The following is a 19,977-nucleotide window of genomic DNA, read 5'->3' on the forward strand; positions in this document are numbered from 1 at the left end:
CTTTGACAGGTTAAATAATTTTATTGCTTTGCCTTTCTGGACAAGCACTGAAAGGATTTTTCTGAAGAGAAACAGGAATGGTTTTTTCCTTCCCTATTTGCTCCAAGAAGGTAAAAAATTTTATTTGTCTTTGGCATAACTTTGTTACTAAAAGGAAGGAAATGCCCCCTGAAGCCCACCCAGCACTTTATGATTTTTAATGATACAAACATTTTCTGAAGTAGAGAAGCATAAACTCATTAGCAGCATTTCAGTTTCTGCTGCAGAAGCCTGAAGGAAAGAAAACTTAATACAGAATATCTGATTCTAGCACTAAAGTTTACATCTTAAACCAAATTATAACATCCAATTTTATGCAATCTTTATATCTCAAGTTAGCATATCTCTCTGTTCATACTGAAAGAGGTTTGATCTTAACTGGATTTATGCTTTTCCACCTCTGTCATAACTTATTTTTGCTTTAAAAGGTGAGAGGCTGGAGAGTGGGATTTCATCTCTGGTCTGGAGAACATAAACAAGTCTTTATGAATGTCATAAGTATATTTAATAGAACAATGAGCAATATAATAAACGAGTATCCTAATGTAGACACAATTACTATATTTATACAAAAATGAATTAAAAATTATATACTCAAATAATAAACCTAATTAAATTCCCCTAATAGTCATAAGCAATTCATCACAGAGTGGAAAAAAAATAACCACAAAATAATTTGACGGAAGAATTTTAGGGTCTATATTTACTTTTAGGTTTCAGATACTCAGGTTCTCATGGAGTAGCAAATAAGCAGCTACAATGCTATAGCAGGACACCACAATAACAAATGTGTCCCTGTCTAACAAAGTACTGCAATAGCACTTTGTTATTTGTGAAAAATCACTAGTTATACAGCACACACATTGTAGAAGAAGAAACCAAATGAGAAGAAATGAAATGAACAGTTAAATTAAAACAAATGAATACATGGAGAGCCACTGAAGTAAAGTTTGCTAAAAAACTCCCTCTAAGTTGCTGCAACACAAAAGTCATAAAAATTCATGTGAATAAACTTATCTATTGAGAAAAACCCACATAAAGCCAAAAATATACATCATGCATACATCAGATGTGGATCTGTCTGAAGGAAGAACACAGAAGGGTTTATCTGGAAAAGAAATCTTGCTCTGTACCTGACGTCTAGTCATTTCCCCTCAAACCTGTAAGTAAATCCCTCCTGGACTCTATTTAGTGCCTTAAAGGAAAGAGAACAGATAGAGCCATTACCTTTAAAAAAAAAAGAAAGATAAAGGAAAGCTTTGTTTGGAACCTCATCTCTCGCAACCACTGCAGCACATGGGATGTTTCTTCTGTTTGAATTCTCACTGTATCTGATTCACACTTATCTTTTGCTTTAATCACTTCTTAAAGCATTTTAAAACAGTTAAAAATAAACTACCTCAGCAAATATTCAGCTAAGATTTGACATCATATCATAGTAACTGCAAAAATATCTCCAATATTTATGATTTCTGGCAAGAATCTTCCCAATCCTTTAACACCTAGCAAAGTGACTGGGCACTGCAGTATATCTTCTATATCAATAAATGATTCAGCAGCAGATGGTATAAGTTCCATAAACATTTCAAACAAAAAAAAGCCATGCCAATGTTTTCCCTTAAAAGGAAAAGCCAGCCTTAGGCAACCCTGGCTGCTAACTTTAGCAGCATTATTTTGGAGCAAAACAACCTTTAAGAAAAATAGATTTCATATCACTTTTACCACTATGGGCCAAAGGTCACTTTGTGTTGTATGTGATTGTTCAAGACAGCTCTCGGTTCAGCTCTGACTTGCAAATGCCTGTGCATCACATCGGAGAATTCAGCAAACTGTGACCTTCAGAATCATCTTTTCCATTCTCTCCCACCACTTGGTTCTCTCCAGCAGCACAAGAAGTGAGAGCAGCAGTAACACTTCTCCATTCCATTGTTAATTCAGAATCCTAAACTGTTTTTTACTCAGCCAACAGCACTTCCTATAAATTGTTTGATGATAAATTGTATGAAAATATGTACCATGAAGATATAAATGAAGTCTGAATTGTGAAGACAGGTGACAGAAGAGCTAAGGAGGTCACCATTACGGTGAGGGTGAGAACCTCCCAGGACAGGTTTCTGCAAGAACTCCAAAGTCACCATTCCAACCAGAGCTTTCCAGCAGCTGCATGAGCTTGACCATGCAAAGTGGTCACAACGTAACTGTTATGTCTAATACCTCTATCACAGAGCTGTGGGACCATGGCCTTTCTCCCAAGACTGCAGGAGGCTCCTAATGCCATTTGTACCCATGAATCTCTAGGCTAGGACCAGGACACACAGAGAAGCAGTACCCAAACCTGCATGGATAAGAACTGACAGTACCTTTGGGCACAAGTTAAAAGGACAACTGCCTCATGAATTCCTTCTAGCCTTCCTGAGCCAAGTCCCATGTTTGCAGCTATTCCCCCTCTTCCACAGGACCAGAGGCCAGGGCTTTGCCAGAAAAGGCCATGGCTAAACCAAAAAGAAAATGTCCCCAGCTAGGTAGTCACTACTTTTCTCCTGCTATTCCCCCACCTATGCCTTGATTTGAGTCCCTGAAGCAGTTTTCAACTCTGTCTCCTCCCACACCAGTGCCTGCACACATCCACACAGCTATGGGCTGTGGCAGAGGTGGAACACAAAGACCTCAAGAGTCCAGCCAAAGGTCAGTGTTCTTCCTGAGCTCCAGGGGAAACAGGATCACAGAATACATTCAAGTATGCTCTTAAAATGGCCACTTTGGTAAAACAACCCCCAAAAACAACAAACAAAAAGTCCAGAAAGTCAAAGAGCACATTTCAGGCACAAGCACGTACATGGAGATCATTATAGCCAAAGACAGGAGAGAAGCACAAAGAGCCCAAGTGGCACAGCCATATGCTCAAGACTTCCAGAGCACCACAGCTGCCAGCTCAGCCTTTTACTGCTGTAAGTCCTGAAGTCAAACTCCAGAAGAAAAGATCTTCCTCCTTGTCCATAATACCCACCTTCCAGAGCTCACTGCTTATTTACAAGGAGTGGCTCGTGAACAGCTGGAACTCATTACAAAGAAGTACTCAGTGGAAGCCTAGAGAGTCCATGCAGGGCCCACAATTGCACCCCTCTCCTTCAGGGAACACTGTTCAACTCTGATCCACAGATACCAGAAAATACTCCTAAGAACAAATGTTCTGGAGCAAAATATCTATTTAATTAGCTTTTTCTGTGCAGCATTTAGATACAATACAGCAACTGCTAGACTTGCATGAAATCAACCGTGTAAAAATATTACTTATGTATATAAATAATATCAATTTTTAAGTAAAAGGTAAAGCTACTAATAGGATCACTTACAGGATGTTTGGCTGAAAGTCTGCCAGTCACAGTTCCTGTCTGATTCCATGTGGAGGAAATAAATCCCTGTAGTCAAGCAAAGGAGAAGTCCCCACAAAGAAAAGGATCAAGACATAAATCTAAACTTTATTTGAGCATCAGTAATAAAAAAGCATAGCAATCAGAACTACAAAACCAAAAATAAATATTTTCATTTTCCCTATATGACATCTTAAATTGCAAACACTGCAATTATTTTACATCCTTTTATGATCTGAAATACCATATTTTACAAGCTTTTTATATTTCTACCTTTCTCATGCATGTTTGAAGTCCATCCACATAAGCTGATTTCATCTTATGAACCTAAATGACAGGAAATTTTAGATACATGCTTATTTATAAAATAAAGATTTTAATTTCCAAGTGCATGTTAACCTGCTTTGTAGTGTTTTTTAAAAGACAGTTTCCTCTTAGTAAATAATGGATTTACACTCACTGAGAGCTTAATCTATTAGCATAAATTAGGTGGATGCTCTGTGATAAAGCCAGGTCTGTGCAGATACTAATAACTCAACTATTGGAATTTATTTTTTTACATTTATATCCCCAGGTCAATAAACTACACAAAAAATACACACACACAAAAATACCCCAAACAAACAAACCCAAAACCAAATTCAAACCCACATCTACTCTTTTTTTCAATCTTGAAAGTTGTTTGGTTGTTTCGCATTTTCAGGAGGTTTGTCACCAAAAAAACCCCTCCATAACTAGTTACTTCCTTCACTTTATACAGAGAATTTCTCCAGAACTCCAAAAATAAGTTTTACCCTAAGAGATGCTTTATAGCACGAGGTGAATTTAACAGTGAAGTATTTCAACTATTTTTGCAGCAAAGTTGTTTGCTAGCTATAATCTAACACACTGCAAAACACAAGTATAAACATTAAAATTTAAAATCTCCTGAGAATACCTACTATAAATAAATGTTTGAAAGAACTTACACTAGACCCAACCTATTTATTTACTTACTTAGCTATGAATATGTTAGCTTTCTTGCTAATTTGATTCAATGCAAATACATTATGTGAAAAATATCAGCTCACCTGACGGTATTCTAAAATTATCTTAGGCAAAGGATGAAGATCTTGCAATTTATGTAGCTGCAAAATAAGAATCTGAATTACTGGTATACTTTTCTCTTATGTTATATTATTAAACAAACCTTAACAGATGTTTCATGTTGACATTACCTGAGATTGTATATGGTAGTTCAGACACTTGGCTGAAAAATGGAATTACTCCATGAGAAACAAACACTACCCTTCCACCTTCCCCAGAGATGTTCATTCTCAGCAACAAGTTGTGCATTTTATTCTGACTACCATGTAAACTAGAGCAACACAATTGTGGCACCAAACCAGAAACAAGTGCAGCTGCACAGAGGCTTCATCTCATCTAAGAAGGAATTCCATTACTATTATTATCTTCACAAAATGATCTATTAATAGTCTGGACAAGAGGGTTGAGGGCACCCTCAGTCATTTTGCAGATGACACCAAATGGGATGGAAGAGCTGATCTGTTGGAGGGTAGGAAAGCTCTACAGAGGGATCTGGACAGGCTGGATTGATGGGCTAAGGCTGACAGTATGAGGTTTGGCAAGGTGAAGTGCTGGGTCCTGTTGTGGTCCCTTTGGCCAGAACAACCTCCTGCAGCACTACAGGCTTGGGGAAGAGTGGCTGGAAAGCTGCCTGGCAGAAAAGGTCCTGGGGGTGCTGGTCAACAGCAGCTGAACATGAGCCACCATGTGCCCAGGTGGCCAAGAAGGCCAATGGCCTCCTGGCATGTATCAGCAATAGTGTGTCCATGGGTATCAACTCATTTCCTACAGACCTCTTGACCTAGCACGAATGAATGAGTTATGGGTCCATAAAAAGAGGACAATGTGGTTTTAGCCCAGATCTTCTGATGCAAAGAGGAAGTCTGTGTTGCTATTGCCTTCACCAGCAGATTTTATATTAATACTCTTTTCTTTCACCCTATGGTCTGTGTCACCCAGTCAGTCAGTTGTTCCAAGCTGCCAAAATCTGACTAGTAAGAAAGTGTCCCTGCTCTGAGGAAGATGGTCATACAGTCATGCTGGTATTAAAATTTTTAACCCTGGTTTATAGCTAAAATTTAGCTTGAGTAGCAAGTTTGGTTTACCCCATTATGGAGTGCAACTTTCTTTGCACATGTAAGTGAAGCATAATTAGTACAATACAAAAATAAATCAAGATTGTTAGGAAAACTTTAGACAAATGACAGTTTCACTGGAATATAACTCAGCATTTTAGCTAAATCATGCAGATGTTTTGAAAACCTCTCCCAGTCTCACCGCAACTTCTGAGGTGGACACAAGCTGTTGCATTTCAGTTCTGGGAAGTTTCTCACACAGTGTGTGCAGCTTTAATTTATCAAATAGTACCTACAGTAAGAGAAATACAAACAAAATGTTTCAGTGTTTCAAGTGCTGAAAAAGAAAGGAAAATTATTTGGTGCTTGAACTTAAGTCTAGAAAACAGGTTTCAAGGTAAATAGAGCATACTGTAGCAAAGAGAACACAGGATTAAAAAGATCATCTTTATTTTTGAGCTACTGAAATAGTAATACATTTACTAAGAGTAAGTGCATAATTTATGTAAATACATTCAAATACAGATTATCCAACATTGTCAGATTTATGAAAAACTGCTATGTCCTTCATGAAATTAGAAAATAAGATAACTAACATAGAAGAAAAGAATTCTGAAGTTGTATGGATGGTTTTATATGCTTTACAATTCTTCTGTATCAATAACAATTTGCAGAACTTAAACCTTACATAATAGCAGTAGCACAAATATTACCTCTCTGAGCTGATAACTGCTGGTCAAAAGGAATCGTTCTCCAGCAACTTGATGAGCTTCTTGTTCAAGCTCTTTGAGCCGCAACTAAATATTAGTACATCAGAATTATTCTGTTTGCATTATTATTTTCGTCAATATCTGCTACCTCCTAGGTTAACAAGTATTTTGGAGTTTTATTTTACAAGGGAGTACTTGATATTGTGCAATCATTGCTGGCTATCAACAGTTGGTTTAGTAGATTGCTTAGATACGCTTTAATCTATATTTCTTCATGATCTGGGAAGGGGATTTACTGCAGTAAAAAGTAACAACATTTGTGGGAAAAGGCAACTATAGAGATCTGTGAGAAACAGAGCTACGCAAATTATTTTGATAAATTAATAATCTGGTCGACCACTATGATTATCTAGTGAAATTTTATGCTACCAAAGGGGATTCCCTTGTAGCTATTTTTATCAGAGAACACATAAGTTGTCCAGAGTGTATTATTTACAAAGAGAGGGAGAGAAATCTCTTTGCAGAAAGATGGTTACTGAATGCAAGTTCAGAAAGAGTCATTACCATTTTTACTCTACAACACACAACCCAAAAGGACCTGTGCATTTTGCAAAGCAACCTCAATTCTGGGCCAAGGATAATGAAGCAAATGTCTCTTTTTTACTCAACTAAATAAATATGGAAACATCCTTAAATGTAAATATCATTAGTTCTATTCATAACGATAACACTAGAAACCCCAAACTGTTAGATAAAATGTGACAGATTCCTTCTCTTTTTAATCAGCTATCCTCAGTACAAGCACAAAGATGATGCTATACAATTTCCAAAAGAGAAAAAGAATAAAAAATTTACCCCCAGAATCTCTGATGTTTTTTTCAGTTCTTGTTTGTTCACATATATTTTGTGTGTTTCCATCACTGTAAATACAATTATATGTTGAGAACATTTTCAATTGACAATCTCAATCTCACGTTTCTTGGACAGTAAAATGGAAGCTCAAACCCACGCAGCTGTTACGAGGCTAAGACAGCATTTCATATTCTGAGCTATTACATTCTACTTTCACATAGTCAGCAGCTGTGCAAAAATAGTGAAGATTCATATTTTGAACTGAACTTTCATACCTGCCAGAATTTTGATAAGTGGAAGCTCTAATGTGCAAAATAAGTTCCACAAACCTTGAGCCTGTAAAGCAAGATATAAATAAATTCTACAGTGCCAGCTAACTTTGATCTTAAAACATATAGTAGTGTCATTAGGAGAATCTGTCTTACAGTGAAAGTAGTTCCCTTTCTGTACATTCCCTTTTTATATGACATATATATATATATATTGTTTGTGGCATTAAATACTGCTTAGTGCAAATTATATTATCTAAGCACTGTATCCCATTATCACTTCTTTTTGTGGAAAATACATTTTGCAATAGTATATCATTTTGTACAGGAACACTAATAAAGAAATATACATACCTCATTTTCATAAAAAGCTTATTTTTAGAGCAAGCTTCATTAGAAATGGACATAGTTATCCCTTTTTTTAGTTCACTTGAACAATTAAGCAACCATTCATAATTCATAACTTTGGTTTCATTAGGGAGAAATGAAAGATGATAAGGTTATGTACCCAAATTAGTTACAGAGAACAGGAAGTTTTCTCTAACCACTGAAGGAATCAGACAGCAACAGTAGTCTAAAAACTCCTCTTGTAGGCTGGATCTCAGTGTTTCTGTGCCTCTGGTGTTTCCCTGTTGTCTTCCTTCAGAGACTGGGCATCATACTGCTGGGCCACTTGGACACCCAGATTAATTTGGCTCCATCAACTAATGGCCTAAACCCTACAACTTGCTACCATCAGCTTCAAAGAAAATCCCTAGGAAATTATGATCTTCCACCAAAACCTGAGCATATCCCTACATTGTGACACTTTTCCAGGTATAGGATTACAGGCAGAAAACAAACACACACACAACCCACTGAAAGACTTCTTGAGTTGCATTTTGAACTGCAATAAGGGGTAAAATAGAGCATAATAGTTCTCTTGGAAAGGACCTACAATGACCATCTAGTCCCACTGCCTGACCAATTCAGGGCTGACCAAAAGTTAAAGCATATGATTAAGGGCACTGTCCAAATGCCTCTTAAACTCTGACAGGCCTGAGGCATCCATTACCTCTCTGGGAAGCCTATTCCAGTGTATGGCTAACACAACTCAGAGCAAAAAGATATGCTGAGAGCTTCTGTACCCAAGGAATAGATAGAAAAAGCCCAGCTATACTATGTTCTAACACTTTTTAAACTGTAACACAGATTTAAAATACCAAAAGAAAAATCACAATATTCTGAACCTTTCCTGTTTTCAGAATCTTCATTTAGATATTTAATTAACTGTCGTAAAGGAAAAGCTTTTTCTAAAGGTTAACCTTGAGACTAATCATTTCCTCCTGCTGGAAAAAAAAAGGCAAATTTGATGGGTAATTTGTTTCAAATGTTGACTACCAACATAAGCCAATAAGGACTGAAGCATTCGGGTTAACTTGAGTAAAGATTCTAATTTGAATGAGAAATATATCATAAACTTTCTTTAACTCATGATAATAAGTTGTTTCTGAGTAACTACTTTGTGTCTTACCTTTAAGTCATGAGCAAGATCCATCATTACCTTATAAAGCTTCTCCAAGTTCACACCTAAGTTTTGATACTGATGTAAACAAAGCAAAAATAAATCAGTAGTTTTAATGCTAATATAAAAATATTTAGAATACTACATTTTTAAAAGGTATTAAAATATAAAACCACAATTTTCTGTATGTTTTCTGTTATATTAACATGTCAGAAATGTTCTCAGACCTCTGACAAACCCAATTCATGAACACAGCACTACAGATTATGAACATTGCAGATTTTGCCTGTTCCTTTATTGTACATTTTGCACAGAGAGAGTATGGAGAAATATGACCTATAAAACTGCCTTTGACATTGAAGTCAGAACCTATTACTACTTCTATAATGGGGAAAAATTCCCTGCAGTTTTCTTTCTCCTGTAAGTACTGTCACTCTTCTGTGCCAGAACTGTTCACTGCCTTCCCTTCTGTTCCAGAAGTGTTGCACACAGAGCTATGCCACCTCCTTCAGCTGGCTAGAAGACCATTTTGAAATGCATACAGACACTGAGAATATGATTGTTAGCCCCAAGAACATGATCACTAAAAATAAACTTAATGCCAACCTATTAAATCTGATTATCAGGCTAACGCACAAAATTTAAACAATGAAGTGCTGCTCTCCATTACTAAATTCCTGTGAGGAAGGATGGGAATGTGAAAAGTGCTGCAGATGTTCTTGCCTGCAGTCTGTATCACCAATAATGGCTGAAAAAAATCAAAATTGTGTAATAACTTTAGATCTAAAACACTAAGTGAAAAAATTACTAGCACAGTCCTGTAAAATTCCTGGGCCAGAACCCACAGAACCTAGGACAGCGTTTCAGAAGACTGAAGATATACACTTGTCTATCCCAATAAAAGAATCATACACTGGTCCATGTTGCTGGCAGGAAAATGGGTCACATGGAATTAAGTATGTCATGCTAAGATAGTTCTGAAGTCTTTATGTAAGATGGCGAAATTTAATCGAGTTGTTTGTGTAGAAAGAGGCATTATATGGAGATATATGGATATCTATATGGATAGATACCTCTGAGGAGGTAGGTACCTCCTTCAGGGAGGTAAGGACCCTTCTGAGTATGTGAGATGATACCTCTGGACACCCTTTTCCATATGACCAGGATCTTTTGCAGGAGCTGCTCCCTGAGCTTGTTGCCATTACCTCCTCCTTGTCTTCAGGATGACACTCAGAACCTCCTAGTTGTGTATCTAGGGAGTGAGGGTAGTCACAGACTGAGGCACTGGTACAACTAAACACTTGATCCTGTGCCCTCACAGTGCAAGAATCAGCTTTAATTCAACAGGTGAACATAATCCATCCTCCAATCAGCGTATAAAACTCTGCCTTTGTACACAAAACTCAATTTTAGCCTACTGTTTGCAAAACAGTCCCATTATTTGGAAAAAAAAACCCGCAAAACTAATCAAAAGTCTGGAACTAAAGCTTTACAGCAGATGGAGACTGACAAGAGCAATGCTTCATCCATTGTTTGATCCAAACAGAATGCAGAAGGAATCCAAATTACTTGTTGCTGCACAAACACAATAGAACCAGAACTGACTGAAAATTAGTTTATATTAGGACAAATTGTAACACAGTATTGCTACAGGGGCACACATTCTGGTACACAGCTGGGGACCATCAAGGGAACTTTATCTTACTGGTCCAACTCACTTTTAAAAGAAGGGCCAAATGTAACAGCAATTCTGGGAGACATCTCTGACATAGAACAGGTTATGTCTCATGTTGTAAATAGAATTAGCTGAGTTTTGGGGTAACCTTTGCTGCAGAGACATTTTCCTACCACATACCATAAGCCAAAGGGACACTAGAGTTCAGTCATTCAGAACACATTTAAGCCTTGTTTTCACCCTGAAATGACCAGATGACTCAGAATAACAGCAGCTAAAACTAAACAGGTTGTACACAAGCTAATGCCTGTTAGCAGGACATGTCCAAGCAAAGCCCCAGCAGCAGAAGTGTTAGAATGGGGTAATGAATTCCACTGAGAGCACCTGCAGGTTCCAAATCTGCTCAAGGCTATTAGTCTATACAACTTGAGCAGTGTGTGTTGGTCATTTGTGAGCAATATTGACACCTGTGTACAGGCTTCTCCTCAGCCTACAGCATGTGAACACTTCAAGACTGAGAAAAAAACAGCACATGAAGGTAGGATACAGAGGGCTCTCTTCAAAGCTGAAATATCTAGGTCCACTTGTGGTCATCCTTGTTCTGTAACAATCTAGTCCTATCAGTGATGACTTCTCTCTACTCCAAACAGATTAAGTCAAGCACATCCACACTGCAGTGCAAAATCATCAACCTGTCTCCGAGAAACTTTGTCCATACGGGTCGTTCTGGAACAAACAAGCTGTGAAACACTAAGCTTTCAGCAGCAGGCAGCTTGCTTGGTCACATTCTGGAGGTGGAAGAAAGCCCAATGACAGGCTTCCACTGACACCAAGATTCCTCCTCAGTGAAGGCAGCGATGACAGGAACAGTGTGATGTTTAGCACCTGTTACAGCAGAAGTTTCAGGGAATATGGACTATGACCCCTTTGGCACAGCATCAAATATGCAGCAAGAAGCAAGTAGCACATGTTCTGTGCTAGAGGTGTGTGGGTGAGCAGTAGGCTACAGAATACTTCAGCAGCCATTCCAAGTACTGTGCTGGGTGGACAAGACTAGTAGAATACAGAGGGAGCTTCATGGAAGTAGTGGGGCACAAGACATGATATATCACCTGGCACAGATCCCTCTGGGAGTACAGACAACTGTTAGGAACCTACCAGTAAAAACAGCAGGAAGGCTGAAGAGAGAAATCTGGCAAAGAGCTAGGATTCACAGGAAGACTTGGGGCTTGCTGAGCAAACAGAGAAGCCAAAAAGAAAGTGTGAGATTCCAGGGAAGCAATTAAAGAATAAGGAATGGATGGGAATAATCACAGGATGTGAGAAGGAAGAATTAACTGGGACTTGAGTGAACAAGTCAGCATAAAGGCACTGGAGATGGTTGGGGCAAGGAAACAAACTAGACCTGAAGTAGGACAGGAAGGAAATATGATTTCAATACTGGAATCAGGACGACAACATAGATAAATGATAACTAAGAACAGATGTGATAGCTGAAGAACAAAAGACTGAGTCAAGCTAAGGAAAGAGACGAGGTTAAGGATGCTGACTCACAGGAGGACCAACATATGGAGAAATAACCAGTTTACAGCTTCTGCCTGTTTTCCTGTCCATTCCCAAAAAAATAGCTTAAGAAGTAGCTTCTGAACAACTGCAGTTTACAGCCAGTGTTTAAAAGTAAACTGGCTCTGGTTTGCTCAGAAATGCCCATATTAATGGATGTGTGCCAATACAACTGACCTCTGTCCATGCTCTAAATCTGTGGATTTGTACCCTAGAAGGTCTATAATCATGTTGCAATACTGGTCTGAACAAGTAAATCCTCTGAAAAGTGAACAAGCTTCTGAACAACTGCAGTTTACAGCCAGTGTTTAAAAGTAAACTGGCTCTGGTTTGCTCAGAAATGCCCATATTAATGGATGTGTGCCAATACAACTGACCTCTGTCCATGCTCTAAATCTGTGGATTTGTACCCTAGAAGGTCTATAATCATGTTGCAATACTGGTCTGAACAAGTAAATCCTCTGAAAAGTGAACAGCTCAAAGAAAATCATAATTTACATTGCTGCACATCATCTTATCATTCAAACAACATCTGAAGGCTAATGTGTCCACAGTAGATCACCATGGCCCAAACACACATGTCAAAACTTTATAACATTCAGTAAATACATTTCAACAGGAATATAGGAACACCTTCCATAGGAACATAGGAAGACATTTCTATAGAGCTGGGGATAATGTCACAAAAAGTACATCACACATTCTCCTGTACTGAGAATAAAAATTCACATATTTTTCCACATACATGCTTGAAGGTTCACATTTGACTCCCTGCTGTTCCTCAGCCTACCATGTGATGTCTTTCCCAGCTGTGAAATTTAGCAAAGTTCTTAATAACAATTAACTAAATATAGGCTACAAGTTCACAGGACTTGGAGAACAAGGCATTAGACATTTTGGAAAGGATAGCTGGACATCAGTTTGCAGGGAGGTAGAAAGAAAAAGGGTAAGATTATATATTAATTGTCACTGAACTTTACAGTTTTGAAGGAAAAATTTACAGATGTGCCTGGAGAATGAGATCCCATCTTGGTAAAATGCAGTGAAACCTTCCCTTTAGCCCTTCCTTTAGATTTCCAACAAGTAGTAGTAATAGAATCATTCCCATCAGAAAAGCATTATTCTTTTTTGCAATATTTTGTAAGCAAAAGCAATTCTTTTATCATTCCCCTCCCCTTTTAATCACAAACAATTGAAAACAAACTACTTACAGATGCATTTCTCACAGTGCCTGTATCCATATTTTCTGTTCCCTTTGGCAAAGGCTTTTCAAAATACTTCTGTATTAAACTTTCAAAGGAAGGGACTGTGTCACTGGGGTCTATCAGCCACGCTGCAATCCTTGGGTCTAACACGACACCATCAGCAACTACAAAAAAATCAGTTATTTCTGACAAAATAATTAAATTACCTCCCATACTGCAAAATACCTCTGAAGTTTCTCCCACCTTTCCTGCAGGCACACATCATTGAAGGACAAACATTTACCCCGCAGAAATGTTAAGCACTGAATTCACAGCTGTGACAAACAGTCAATATCATGACTACACAGGAGTAAGTTCAGTATTGAACATTTTTGAAGAAGGCTATTTTGTGGGTTTGGGTTCTCTTTTGGTTTTGGTTGGTTGATTTTTCAAAGTGTTAAAATATAAGTAAACGTTTGGTTCTTTAGATTTACTGTAAAAGCTTCTCTTTCTTATCACAGAAAAATCTCAAGCTCATAAGTTCTACTTATGAGTGCCTCCCTCTGGTACAGTTTTGTTGTCCTTTGTGGACTGATATCCACAAAATTGCTGCTGGGGATCAGGGAAAGATTTACTTCCTAGTAATCAGACTCCTGAGATCATTAACATCTATATGAATTCACATATTGGTGCACAATGCAATGTTTCTAAAAATCAGAACCTTCTGTCTGAAGGGTCATATGTGCTTATGCTGCACTTTGTCTCATGCTCACACAGATGGATAGGATGGAGCAAGCCCAGTGCTTTCAGCTGCCTTTGAACTACAACCTCAACATGTGTGCTGCAGCACCACAGAGAACATGGAAACTAATCACTAGAATGCTTCATGATATATTCAAAGATAGGACTAATTACCCTCTTCAGTAACCCCTAAGTAAGTCCCAATGATGACCCACAGGTACATTTAGGTGCTACATGACCTTACAGACTCAGTCACCTGGAAGCAAACTTTAAAGTCCATAATGCAAGTTACAGCTGCAGGACTATGTTGAAGAGAAATTTTAGGTTTTCTGGTGCTTTGTTTTGTTGGGGGTTTTTTGGTTTTCTTTTGTATTTTTACCACAGGAGAAATAGCATGGGAGGAAGTAACAACTTTCAAAATTCAAGAAAACCTAGACAAGGATTCCTTTAGTTACTAGAAACCTCAGATTCCAATCCCATGCATCAGACAGGCTCTAACCTAGAACTGGTACTTCTGTGTGTACAGGTTATAAAACGGTCACAACTGCCAGTACCATCATGACATTTCTTCCCTCCCTTCTCATTCCCAGTGCTGTCTTTTGTGTAGATCTTCATACTGGATTCTAAATCACCATCAGTTTCCAGAGAGATTTACTGACAAAACCTTTCAGACACTGAACAGAAGCTGGTGGCTCTCCATAGAGGAAACCCTTCCTGAAATGTCACATTTACTTTTGTAACTCACTCAGCAGTAATCTGATACATGGAACACAAAAAAACCCAGTCTATCTTATGTTTGTAGTTGCTTTAAAATCCATACAAAAGAGTCTTATTTGCTCCTATCAAAAAAACCAAGGACCCATTCAAGTGATTCTTTATTCTGACAACTATAAGCATCTCTGGGATTTATTTTAGGCTTTCCTTTGAGCAGAGGAAATTTTTTTCTAGGGAATATGAAACATGAAGTAGTTTGACCTTTTCAGCTATAGTCAGGACTGTGTTGAGAGTTTTTGTTTCCACTGGAAGCTATCCTTAAATTACTCAATGATCTGATTTCTACACTGAGAAGAAATATATCATCTTGACAAGCCTCTGGTCACAACCTCCTGTAAGAAGGATGTTCTTTCCATTGTACTAAACTCTGGTTTTCAACATATTACTTAACCATCAATTTAGTTATTTCTATACCTAGTGATTTTAAGAGAAACATCAAAAGCACAGAGATAACAGAATGAGATCATGGATTCAATAGTTACCTTGTTTCCAGCTAATTTCATTGCCATAGACTTGCAGTAGAGTCCTCAGGAAATCTTTTGCATTAAAGCAAATTATTGGAACTTTGCACTGCAGCATTTGAAACAACACTTGCCTGCACAGAAGTAGTTCATTAACACACGCTGTCCTGCTACCAGATCTAGTGCATCTATTGACTTTATTCATTTAATCAGCACCCAAAACTGTACAGTTAACCCAAGACATTTTCTCATTCCTGTTAAAATAGAATGCTGCATTTGAATATTAAATTCTCTATTCAATAATACCCAAAGCTTCATTCTACAAGAAATCAAACATCCTAGCAGATATGCCTTATCATGCATTCATAAAGAAAACAAATCCTTGTTTGACACTCCAAGTTAAATGCAGCCTTAATCCCAAAGAGCAACTGGCATCCCTGTAATCTTTCAGTACAGCCAAATGAGATCAGAGGCCAAGTTAATACCGTATTGTACAATACTGATTAAAAAAGGTACTATACAAGCTAAATTGCCATAACTGCCTTATGTTAATACACCATTTACATCAAGAATGCTTCACCTTTGTCCCCTATTTCCATACCTTTTGAAAATGTATATAATTCCCTCATCATGCTATTTTAAATAGATTTAACCAATTATATAAATTAGTATACAGATTTACTAATTGTATGTGTCATTTGTGGGGCAGTATAAGAAAATAATATTTTTATACAGCATTTTTGATGGTATAAACCCACAATACTAAGGGTTTGGACACATTAAAAATCATGTATATCATAAGGTATTATTGTGTCCAGTATAGATATCATTAAATAACTGCACCATTCTTACAGCAAATAATTACCTACAGGTTTCATCGATGTTAATGCCCTAATTCAACTTGTTTATTACTGAGTTTTTACTGTTCATATGCACATGATTTATTGATGTGTTATTCTCAATTCACAGCAACCTATATGCAAGCTGACAACAAGTTGTTAAACTAGTTGTCAGGTAACTCCAGAATTACAGCAGGAGAAGCACAGGTAAGTGAAGTGACTGGTTCCAAGCCACAGTGGAGCAGTGGCAGAGATGCACCAACCAAGTCCAGTGTCTTGAAAATGAATGCTTTGTAATTTAATAACCCAAATTCAGCATTTACAATAAGGCAGTTATTACTGAAAGTCATAAAATATTCTGATGAAGTTTTAGCATGCAACTATTACATCTAAGAATCAGATTCAGTTCTCATTTCTCCCTTTATGGGATATGATTTCCATGTTAATAGGAATAAAAATAGATTTTGGTTATAATAACTACAAGTTTAAAACATAATCCAACTTTTTATTAAAATTTAGTCCAAGCATTAAGCAGATACATAAAGCATTTACTTTAAAAATTTTATTGTATTATTACTGAATATTAGTAATACTTCATTTGGGATCTCAAAAGCCATTTAAAAAGCCTGTGCTAAAAAGATTAAAAATACTAGCAAAGCTCAGAAAGGGTGTTCAGTGTAATGTACTAGATACGAAATGCAGCTCAGGAAATGGAAGATGAAATGCAAGAAAGATAAACCTGGATGAAACACACTCTTCGTTGAAACATAACTTTAGCTCTTCATAAAGTATTTCCAGGTCAATGTAAACAGCTCCTACCAGAATCCCAACCTGGTTCTGCAGGGCTGCAGCTAGTGATATGCTGAGCCTAAAGGAATAGTCTCTTCTTGTTAGGTTTATATTAGCCCAGACATGACACAGGACTAACAGCCAATATGAAATCCAATGTTCTTGACATGGAAGGAGATTAGGCCTGTGCTATGGAACCAACATCACTGCTGCTAAAAGCATATGTAAAGCAAAGCAGTATTTTTCCTACATCCTCTCACCAAGAAAACTTCTTGTGAGCCTGTTGTCCTTGTTCCCAGGGAGATGATCGTTCAGTTTTTAAGTATATCAATTTATCATTCTCACTGGCAGCATTCCAAGTACAGCAAGGTGAAGAGTAACTGGGAGGGCAAGAGTGATCGGTCTGATTCTTCACCAGCACAACTACTCCTTTTACTGAGGAGGTTGAGACCTGTTAAGTATAATTACAACAGTGTTTCCTCTGACAGATTTTGTGCAAAATCCTATAAAGAAAAGCTCCCAAATATCTTACAATATGAAACCTATTACATACACCAGAGTTACTGCATACACCACTGACATAGTAGGGCAGTATGGCAGTCTTGAAACAAAAATCCACAGTGACATAGTAGAAAGTAGAAAAAAAAATATTTATTCTAATTCAGTCTCACTTTAAGTACACAAATGTCTGGTTAGCCCAAGCAGTTTCTTTTCTCTAAAGTTTTACTTAGTAACTAAAAATAAAGCATAGTCAAAATATTAATGTTTACATGATTTTACATGTATATTTTGGCAAGCAATACACACAACTGGCTCCCAGTGAACATGGGTTTGTGTTTATCAGTCACATGCACATTCAAAAGGTTCTACAGAACTGACTCTAAACAAAACTCATCCTTCACTAACCTGCTCTGAGTTGAGCTGTGAAGAACCATCTTGAAATATCATAGTAGTTACAAAAGCCACAGCTTGTTCTATAGCTGCAAGCAACTCTAAACAAATCCTTCACTAACCTGCTCTGAGTTGAGCTGTGAAGAACCATCTTGAAATATCATAGTAGTTACAAAAGCCACAGCTTGTTCTATAGCTGCAAGCAGTTCTCTTTGCTCTTTACATCCTAAACTGCTGATATCACAAGGATAATTTCCAGAAGTCTCTGTTTGTCCAGAAGTACAGTTGTATGTGAAGTTCTCACGTGAAGAAGTACAGGTTGTTACATGTAATTGAGCTGTGAAGAACCATCTTGAAATATCATAGTAGTTACAAAAGCCACAGCTTGTTCTATAGCTGCAAGCAGTTCTCTTTGCTCTTTACATCCTAAACTGCTGATATCACAAGGATAATTTCCAGAAGTCTCTGTTTGTCCAGAAGTACAGTTGTATGTGAAGTTCTCACGTGAAGAAGTACAGGTTGTTACATGTAATCTTCTTATTTTCTCTGAACCAGATGCAGCTACATTTTGCTTTCTTTTAAGAGGAACTGCTGTTTTCTTTTCCCCATCCTTCAGGTGTTTTGCTTCTGCTGAAACATTTCTTTCTCCATATCCACCTGTTGGCAAGCCTGAATGCTGAATGTTCACTCTATTGGTGCCTTGGCAGCAAAGCATTTCATTGGTATGCACTGCCCTGACTATCTGAGCAGCAGTACCTTGTTCAGGGCTGGCAGATGTTTTTAATACAGCAACTCTGGAATCACAAATCTGGAAAAACTGGAAATTTTTTAGCAAACCAATTATTCAGCTTATTAGGAGAAGTAAAAAATGCACAAAGTTAATCTAGATAAGCTTTGAAGCAAGTGATATTACATGGAAAAAACACTGATACTAACAAAACAGAGTCAGTTGAGGGCAACCACATTACATAAACCAGAATTCAAGTATTTATCAGCAGAGATTATTTTATTGACATATATTGTTTACATCCACAACCATATTTTTTAAAATCTTAGTCCCACACTAAACATGGCAAATTAACAACTGTAAGATGCATGTAGTCCAGTAGTGTTCCATAGTGACTAAGTTATTAGAGACCACTTGTCTTTAGCTTCAATACTCTGAGCTTTTTTTTCATGACAGCTCAGTTTGTTCAAGAACTTTTGGCAAGGGACCTTAATAACTGCTTTGGAAATTAAAGCACACGAGTCAACCAGATCTCTTCAAGAAACTTAGAAGATTATAAGGCATAACAAAAACACGTATGAAAGTTGCACTGAAGAAGTATTATCAGGTGTATGAGTAAGTATTATATTCTATTCTGTTTAATCCACTATAGCTAGAACAGTTTTCCTGCTCCAGACAGTCCCCAGATGCCTTTACAGCAGTTTGTTGCTCAACAGCATTAAGCAAGATGCTGCATGGTCATGTTTTGATTCTACTCCTTCATCCTTATTTCCTACAGACATTTCCTTGGTGTGTTACTGGCCCTAGTGCTTTATTACTGTTTATTTCGCTAGTTTCTTCCACAACCTCTTCAGCTTCTCTGTCTTGATTTCATAAACAAAGACTCTGGAATGGCAACTGGTGACCTTTCCAAGATTCCCCAAGGTAAATGTGTGCTTCACTATTTACAGATAGACAGAGTTGCATCTTCCCTCAATTCTCTTTATGCCTCTATCCCCAGTAGGCCTTAGAGGAACTGGAAGAATTTCCACTGCATCATCATCATTTCCACATCCATCATCACAGGCATTTGAAAAAAATTATGTATTAGTGATGCATTTGCAAGGTATTCCTCAAAGTTTATCTGGACTGTGCTACTGTATATTTCATTTAACTTAGTCAAATGAGGCAAGTATAAAAGAATACAAAGTTCACATTTTTGCATGATGGCATTTTTTTAGTAGTTTCCTTCATACTGTCTCTTAGCCACACTACCTTTTCCTGGACAGATTCTAGTATTAATTTTACATCTCCAGTATTCTGCTTGGAATAAATCTCTATATTACCTACAAATGTTCTGACTTTGGAGAGCAATTCTCAATATTTTCTTTTAAAAGCTCATTCAATTTCATGTAGTTTCCTTTTATGAAATTAAGCATTACTTAATCAGAAGATTGTAGTCCTTGTC

At 37.4% G+C, this 19,977-nt stretch overlaps 1 protein-coding gene across 1 annotated transcript in view; it reads right to left on the reverse strand.

Moving 5' to 3' along the window:
* The window catches only part of POLN (polymerase (DNA directed) nu), a 92,346-nt gene that overhangs the window by 67,098 nt on the left and 5,271 nt on the right, over positions 1-19,977 (reverse strand). Inside the window, exons 3-15 of the mRNA XM_009080278.1 lie at positions 18,301-18,611; positions 17,926-18,097; positions 17,173-17,363; positions 15,306-15,418; positions 13,336-13,493; positions 8,896-8,964; positions 7,389-7,449; positions 7,117-7,181; positions 6,265-6,348; positions 5,754-5,843; positions 4,481-4,537; positions 3,684-3,737; positions 3,393-3,458 (exon numbers count right to left, since the gene is read on the reverse strand). Of these exons, the coding sequence (XP_009078526.1) occupies positions 3,393-3,458; positions 3,684-3,737; positions 4,481-4,537; positions 5,754-5,843; positions 6,265-6,348; positions 7,117-7,181; positions 7,389-7,449; positions 8,896-8,964; positions 13,336-13,493; positions 15,306-15,418; positions 17,173-17,363; positions 17,926-18,097; positions 18,301-18,611 (1,491 nt within the window). The remainder of the gene's footprint in view (positions 1-3,392; positions 3,459-3,683; positions 3,738-4,480; positions 4,538-5,753; positions 5,844-6,264; positions 6,349-7,116; positions 7,182-7,388; positions 7,450-8,895; positions 8,965-13,335; positions 13,494-15,305; positions 15,419-17,172; positions 17,364-17,925; positions 18,098-18,300; positions 18,612-19,977) is intronic.

Source organism: Acanthisitta chloris, unplaced genomic scaffold (assembly GCF_000695815.1).
Source record: "Acanthisitta chloris isolate BGI_N310 unplaced genomic scaffold, ASM69581v1 scaffold16518, whole genome shotgun sequence".
NCBI lineage: Eukaryota > Metazoa > Chordata > Aves > Passeriformes > Acanthisittidae > Acanthisitta > Acanthisitta chloris.